The 8,069-nt window shown below is 44.9% G+C and overlaps 1 protein-coding gene across 1 annotated transcript; it reads left to right on the forward strand.

Moving 5' to 3' along the window:
* Positions 1-371: 371 nt before the first annotated feature.
* On the forward strand, positions 372-8,041 carry LOC124236437 (cytochrome c oxidase assembly factor 6 homolog). Its single transcript, XM_046655442.1, has 3 exons — positions 372-437; positions 1,070-1,229; positions 7,741-8,041. Exons 2-3 carry the CDS (start codon positions 1,086-1,088, stop codon positions 7,834-7,836), a joined length of 240 nt encoding a protein of 79 aa, XP_046511398.1. The 5' UTR covers positions 372-437; positions 1,070-1,085; the 3' UTR covers positions 7,837-8,041.
* Positions 8,042-8,069: the final 28 nt, after the last annotated feature.

Genomic DNA, 8,069 nt, shown 5'->3' on the forward strand with positions numbered 1-8,069 from the left:
GTTCCGTTCTTTTCTTTTAATCTCAGAGCGAGGAGTTAGACCCTCACCGCTCTCCCGCGTCGCCCGCCCCATCCCTCAGGCGCAGACTCCCACAAGGCGCCTCCTCGACCCGAAGGGCTCGCACCTTGAGCCTTCCGGGCGGCGCCGGGCGAGACATACATAGAAATGTCCACTCACGCAAGGGGCACCGCTGGTCAAAGCTGTGAAAAAGGGCGGGTAAACAGGCACCAGAACGTTAGCAATTAGCAAGCTCAAGGCCGCTCTAAGGAGGGACCAGATCCTACTCGAATTGCACCTGCACAGCCCCAGGCACCGCCTCCTTCGCCGCGAGGGCCCGGAAGTTACCCCGACCGGCGGAGAGCGAAGCCGGAAGTCCCGCCCCCCAGAACAGTAACCGGAGGCCGGACAGGTCTTTGCAAGGCCAGGGAGCTCGCCGCGTGAGTTGTGTTCTCCGAGTCTGGCGTTCTCCGCCTCTTAAGCCCGCGCCCGTGCACGAGCACTCTCACCGCGCCCTTCTCCCCCGGTCGTAGGGCTGCGTGACCGTTTCCTCCCGCCAGCGCCGAAGGGACCGGCCTCTGGGCGCGCGGAGAGGTCGGCTTGCCGGTGGGTCCTGGCGGTGCCCGCAAACCTCGGGTTCTTCTTCTGCAAAATGGGGAGCGCTCCTCGTCCTACTTGGCAGCTTTGCTCCCGTGCGTTTATTTGTACCGCAGTTTCGTTCGAACAGCAGCCTTATAAAATGGCCACTGCCACGGCCGTTTTAGCGATGGGGAAACGGGCTCGAGAGAATAAATGAGCTGCCCTGAGTGACAGACTACGTGCAAGAGTCGTAACTCTAACGCGGGCTTCCTGAGACTACGCTGCCGCCCCAGCGACGGATCAGATTACATAGTATGGGAGATAAGCTTCAAAAGCGAGTGCTCCTATGGCATCGTTAATTTAGAACTGATTAGTTTCAGTTGCATCACTAACTTTAAAAAGAGGGGGTTGGAGGGAAAGAGTGTTTTCCTTGCTTTGCTTTCTCTAAAATTACAAGTTCCTTGTTAATGTCCAATGTTATCTTGGCCAACAGCTTGAGCCCACTGGGAATGGCAGCCCCATCTATGAAGGAAAGGCAGGCTTGCTGGGGAGCCCGGGACGAGTACTGGAAGTGTTTAGATGAGAACACAGAGGACGTTTCTAAATGCCAGAAGTTACGGAGATCATTTGAATCAAGTTGTCCCCAACAGTGGGTAAGTCACATTTGGACGTGTTTCTGTTCACTGTTAAAATACACAGCTTACAGTGAAGTGAAGAGCTGTCTAAGGCATGTCACATCAACAGTTCTGTGAGCAGCAGAGAAAACCTTGTCTGGTGATCCAGGCTTGTTTTATGTACTTATATCCGGCAGACCTTTGGAAAATGTCACCTGACACTTTAAAGATCATTGAAAATCAAAACAAACATATGAACAATAACCCAAAAATTCCAACCTACTGAATCGGTAGACTTCTCTGGGATCTTCTGAAGGGATAAATTTAATCTTGGGCAAGAGTTGGCAAATTCAGTGGCCTAGAGCTACTAACAGAAATAAAGGTGCCCACCCAAAATCATATAGTCACATATACCCAAAATATAAAGAAAGGAGTTTAGGAAGTGGAAGAAAATGTTCATATGGTGGATTCTGCCACCAGCTGCCCCAAATGCCTCCCTGACAGTTCGTGCTCCGTATTGCCTGTCCTTAGTGTGGGAGGGGGTTGGGAAAGGGAGCTAGCATCATTGAGCTTAGTCAGTGGTCCTGCTACTTAAGTGCTCCATGCTCCTTCGTCAGTACCCGTGGAGATGAGTGGTGGTGGTCTCAATTTCCAGAGGAGGCAGCTGAAGCTGAGTATTGGAATAACTTGCTCAGTACTGGTAAGTGGCAGAACTGTAATTCGAAGTCAGGCCCAGCTGGCTGATGGGAGATTTCAACCTGGATTTATCTGTGCTTTTTCACTGTTTCATGCTGCTCCAAAGTATGACAAGTAGTGTGAGAACAGATCCTTTTAGAAATGACATGGATTTAGGGTCTTCAGCCTCTCAAACCTCAAATTTTAGATGAGCCTGTGGCTTGAAGGAGGTCACAAGAAAGGTGTAGGCCATATTGAAGGAGTGAGCTGGGAATGAATGCAGTGAATAGAAACTGCTGTCGATGAACTCTTCGTCTGTAAAACTGGCATGATGCAACCATCTCACGGGATTACTATGAAGATCAAATGTCTAACTTGACCTCTAAACTGAAAACTGATAAACGTGGGGCTTTATGATTGGATTAGATAATGATTTAGGCAAAAAATGTTATGCATCCCTGGTTTTCCCATTAGATAGACGCATTGAGAGTAATTCCTGGTTTAAGAAGATAGAAAACATGGGAGTCTGGGCTGACATCATGCCTGATTCCCTTAAGGCCTTGATAACCGCTACTGCCTCTGCCGTCCCCTTCTCCCCCTCTGCTCTCTGGCCCATGTCACTGAGAGCAAGGTGGGGCTGAGAACAGGGAAGGACTTGGGACTCTGAGGGTGGCAGAGGGTGATGAAGACGAAGAGCCAGACCTTTGAGGTAAGTCACGGCCAGAGTGTTGGCGGGTTCCACTCCTACATTTTCCCAGGAGAACTCTGCCACTATGAGACCTTGTCTTTTGACAGCTTAGCCATGATTTTTCACTCAGGCTGCACGTCAGAATCATATGAAGAGCGGCTGGCTCCATGGCTGAGTGGTTAAGTTCGCGCGCTCCTCTGCGGCGGCCCAGGGTTCGGATCCTGGGCGCGGACATGGCACTGCTCGTCAGGCCGCGTTGAGGCGGCATCCCACATCCCACAACTACAAGGACCTGCAACTAAGATATACAACTGTGTACGGGGGGGGTTTGGGGAGAGAAAAAAGCAGGAAAAAAAAAAAAAAGATTGGCAACAGTTGTTAGCCCAGGTGCCAATCTTTAAAAAAAAAAAAAAACCATATGAAGAGTTTTTAAAAAATAGCTATGTCCTAGACCTCACCTCAGATCTGCTGAATTTCTGGAAATGGAACCCAAGCTTCTTTTAAAGGGCTCTGGCTCTACAGGTGATCCTGGAGATAACCACAGTTGGGAGTCACTGTCTTAGCCCCTTTGGTAAGTCACACTTCAGTCCTATTTTTTATCCTCTCTCTTTCCCCAAAACCCCTGCTGCTTTTTATCCAACCTAGTGGCTAATAGACCTTCCCACTCCGCTAACTTCAGGGCAACTTCTGTTGTCTGCATCATAAAGGGTTTTTTACAGCCAGCCAGTTGCTGGTTTATTGTACGTCTCTTCTACTCCTACACAGGCTGAGTGCCATGCCATGAGGACTCACCCTCTCTCCAGGTCACTGTGTCCTAATCACAGCTAACATTTATTGACATGTTCCAAGCACTTCAAATGCATCATCTATCTCATCTCTTCCTCACAATAACTTTGTTACCCAGTTTTACAGACGAGGACACACGCACATTGACGTGAAGTCACCCGTAAGTGCAGAGCCTGGATTTGAGCTCAGTGGTCTGAGTCCAGACCCATGCTCTTCCCTGCTCCACGATCCATGAAAACAGCCTGCATGTTTCATGTTGTTTTAGAAGCTTAGTCATGATTCGAGTCTATTTCAGTACAAAAGCCCTATCTCCTTGGGTCCCTTTACAATTCACTCCCCTAATTTTCCTCCTCCATCTCAGCAGCTGCTGCTTTCTTGGAATGCTTTCCTGCATGTCTCTTAAGCCAATGCTCTTTAGAGTTCCCTTCTCTGCTACTCACTCTCCCGAGGCAATCTTGTCTATAGCCATGGCTTAAAGTATCATTTATGTGTTGATGCCCAAATTTGCATCTCCAGCCTGGCTTTCTCTCCAACTCCAGAAGCACCCCTCAGGCTTTCTAGTTAGCTGTTCACAAGGACCAACCTTGACCTCTGCATCTACAAGACTGAACTATTCCCCATCCTGTACCCAGCAGGCCTCTCCTCTGTGCTCCCAACCTCAGTGAAAGACACCAACACTCCGAGGCCAGGGCCCCAACCTTCACTGCAGGAATTACTGAAGGAGTGTTCTCAGGAGGGAAGCGGGATAACACAAACAGCAGCCCTGCAGTGGGGACAGGCCCAGTGTGTTTAACAAACAGCAAGGGGAGAATAGCAGAAGTTAGGGTCAGAGAGGTGATGGGAGGCCAGGGACGGTGACTTTTACTCTGAGTGATAGAGGAAGCCATTGGAGAGCTTTGAGTTCAGGAGTAAGGAGATGAGTGAGGATATGAGAAGAATGACTGTCAATGCAAACGTGGTGGGATCAATGGGTTGTTGGCATCAGCATCCTGCACGGCAAGTGAAGAGGTGGTGTTTGGAGAATGGGATGCTTAGAATTGGGATTATGGAAGGGCTGTATTTGTTGGTAAGGACAAGGTCTAGGTTTTCCTCCTGGGAGTAGGACAGTTTGGAAGACAAGATCATTGGAGAGGTCAAGGAACTGAGAGTCCAGGTTATTAGAGGGTCAACCACATGGATACTAAAATCACCCAAGAGTTATGAGTGCTGTTGGAGAAAATGAGAGTGACCTGCAGTTATAGATGACTCCAACAAAGAAGGGAAGTGGGTAGTATAGCCAAATATTCTAATTGACTTCTGGAGCATTTGGCAGTGATAGCCACTGCTCCGTGTAAAACTGTTTTCTTCTGCAGTACTCTGCTAAGCTGGTAATTGAGTTCCGTTTCTTAGCCTGCTCCCTCAGTCCTTTGCTGCCTGTTCACCTGTGCTCTCTACTCAAGTATTACCTTTTTGAAGTCTTACCCAACAGCCATAGACTAAAAATTTAAAGATTTTTCCAGAGATATGTGTGAGAAGGTAGGGAGGTAGAGAGGAGGGGAGAGAATGGAAATATCATTTGAATGCATCGAATGTGAGATGTTTTGTTCATTAGCGCTTTAATTTTCATTCACTCTTGTGAGGTACTATTGTATCTGTTTTACACAGTAGGAACTAAGGCTCACAAAGGTGAAATAATTTGTTCGAGATCAGCTAACCAGTAAAGCAGTAGAGAGGGAATTTGAATGTAGGTCTCTGTGATCTGAAAGTTTGTGTTCTTTTACTTAGCTGAAGTCACAGCCAAAGAATAAAGATAAAAATAAACCCATCAGATGGAAATTTACAATGATACTTCTATCATAAAACACTAAAAATACAATTTGTTACATAATAAATATGCCATACAACTAATATGCTAGCTGTCACAAAAACAAATTACTCTTCTCTAGCATCTTGCTTATCTTTTATAGCACTCATCAATCTAACTTGTATAATGGTCCTATTTAAAGTCTCTTGTTGTTTCATAACTTAGGAAGCAGGGATCAGGTCTAACATTCTAGCATCATCCAGAAGTCTTCCACAAATAGAGCAACCAGACATCTAAGATATTTGATCCCAATATCAATTTCAGATATTGTCTTTTTCCTATAAACCTTTGAAATGTTTCAGAAATTCCAATATTTTGGCCTTCACACTACTATCTTGAATCCCCTTTAATGGCTTAGGGGACACTCATGTTATATGTACACAATGCTTCTCAATAAACCTTTGTTGATTCATTAGCTTTTTAGACATTCATTAGACTTTTAGAGAGTGCACCATATGAGGATCCTCTACTGTTCATTGAATGAGGAGGTGAAGGCTGAGGAGGAGAGCTTTTCAGGCAGAGTATGGTATATGCAAAGGCATGGAGGCAGGATGCACATGAAATAAGCACATTCAGGAAATGGAGGAGCTCTGTACAGCTAGCATTTTAGAAACGTGGTAAATTCAGAGAGGAGAGACATGGGCAGAGATTAAGCCATGACTGGCCTTGTTTGTCTTACCGAGGAGTTTAGATGTTGACCTTGAAGCAAGAAAGATCTTTAAACAAGCAAGTGGCTTGATCAGATTTGGGTTTCAAAAAGGTTATACTTGGCAGCAGTGTGAGAGATGGATTAAGGATGGTAGAGAAACCAGTTAAGGACCTATTACAGCAATCCGAGCGAGAAATGATGAGGGCCTGTACTGTAGTGAGGAAGAGGGTGAAAGAGATCTAAGTGTTTGGGTGGATAGTGATACATTCATTGAAATAGGTACTAGACGAGGAGAAACAAGTTTGGAGAAGAGCTAAGTTCTGGACAAACTGGGGCTGAAGTGTCAAGAGGATTTCTAAATAGAATTGTCCGTTAGGCAGTTGGAGACATGGCAGCAGATGCAAAGATCTGTTAATTTGCCACAAAAATGTAAAGGACATTGTCTACTTCTTCATCTGATATCCTTTATAAATAACACCTGCCCCAGCCCAGTCAGCTAAGACAACCAGGAGTAAGTCTGTAGTCTGACAGTCAGATTTATGAATGTGCTGTAACCAGGGACACCGCACTCCAGAGGAACTGTGGGCATCTCACCAACCAAAAGAAAGGAGTTGTCCGAGGATTTGGGGGAAGGGTGGAGTTTAGGTAAAATTGAAGGGAAGTGGTGCTTTGATAGGCTCAGAGCAAAGCAGGGCTGCGTCTAAACAGGTCATCATCAGCTCCGGCCTGAGAAGTGGGTCCAGGGTCCTATTCTCTACAGAGATAAATGCTGAATGTCATGTTGAGAAATCCCTCATTTGAAGTCCTGCACCTGGGTTGGAAATCCTGGCTGCTTCTCTGTGTCCAAGTGCCTTAGATCCTCCAGGCAAAAGGAGGGTGTTTCATTCTTACTGACCTAACTTCAAAGAGCAAATTTCTGATAGTCTGTGATTCCAGAGAACAAGGTTTCTTGGTTCATAAGGAAGTAGTAGGCACTCAGAGGGGTCTGGTAGGACACCCCGTGGCTGTGGTGTGTCCTCAGGAGAGGTGTTCCCTATGCAGCTGGCCTTGTTTGTGTCTCACTCCAGTTTGAGACCCGGCAGGGCAGGTTTTCATATTCTCGGTCTACTCTAATTTTCACTTACTCAGGCTCCTCTGAATAATTTAAGAATTAAATCCTAAGAAAAGCTTTTCACAAGAGAACTAGTGTTTTCTATTCTGACAGTGAACGTGTGTGGTGTTCTGCCTTTGCCTTGTCTGCAGAGCAGCTCAGATACAGATACTGTGACAGTTTTGCGTTGACCTTGATTTTCTGCTGTGATTTTACTGTTTCAGAGTATGGGGCTTTAAGATACTTCAGATTTCCTATGGCAAGAGGAGGACATAAATAGAAATAATAAAATGAAGTCTTTAATTTACTTAAGTTTTACCATCAATTTACTTCCTGATAGTTCATAAATATAATTTTTAACTATGTGTCTCCTTAAATGTATGTTTCTGGATGAGATAAACTTGATAAAAATATCACAGCTAATGAATTACAAAATTTAATAAACTTTCATTTGATAAGAAGAACTTGTATAGTGTCTTTAAATCATGAAGTCTTAGGACCTGGGAGCTCTAGAACTGTCTGAACTTGCAAGGCAAGTTTCACGCGTCTGAGAACATGTACGTTTCCTAAGGAGAAGACTCATGGGTTACTCCAGTTCTCAACAGGAGCTGTAACCCAAAGAGGATTAGGACTCACTGGTCTGCACCCTCTTTAGAGACTCTTATACATCAAATGCATTGATTCAAAGTGGTTCTAGAATATAAATCACTTATGCCACTTATACAACTTATATTGAAGCATTTGTTACATTTAAATCTGTGCTTTTGTTTATGTAAGCTGCATAACTTGCCCTTATTTCAAACCCTTTTCTCTCCACAGATAAAATATTTTGATAAAAGAAGAGACTACTTAAAATTCAAAGAAAAATTTGAAGCAGGAGAATTCCAGCCTTCAAAAACAAGTGCAGAGTCCTAAGCTGTCCTGAACTTTTCAGGAAGGTTGAATCTGTTCTTTGTGGACATTCACAAATGCTCCATTGACAAGGGGCCAACAGCGGTTTGAATCATGGTGAACATCAATACTTACTCCATATGTACAACTCTCAGTAATTAAAGTGATCAAGAAACGGAAGATCCCATCATTCAAACTGAAGAATTGAAATAAAATGGGATGAAATATGCTTAGTTTTCATTTTGTAAGAATTCTAT

This window comes from Equus quagga, chromosome 2 (assembly GCF_021613505.1).
Source record: "Equus quagga isolate Etosha38 chromosome 2, UCLA_HA_Equagga_1.0, whole genome shotgun sequence".
NCBI classification, from domain to species: Eukaryota; Metazoa; Chordata; class Mammalia; order Perissodactyla; family Equidae; genus Equus; species Equus quagga.

Bases quoted from the DNA above. Each gene is read 5' to 3' on its own strand.
- LOC124236437 (XM_046655442.1), top strand. From the start codon at position 1,086: ATGGCAGCCCCATCTATGAAGGAAAGGCAGGCTTGCTGGGGAGCCCGG. The intron at 1,230-7,740 runs GTAAGTCACATT...TTCTCTCCACAG, and splicing joins CAAGTTGTCCCCAACAGTGG to ATAAAATATTTTGATAAAAG.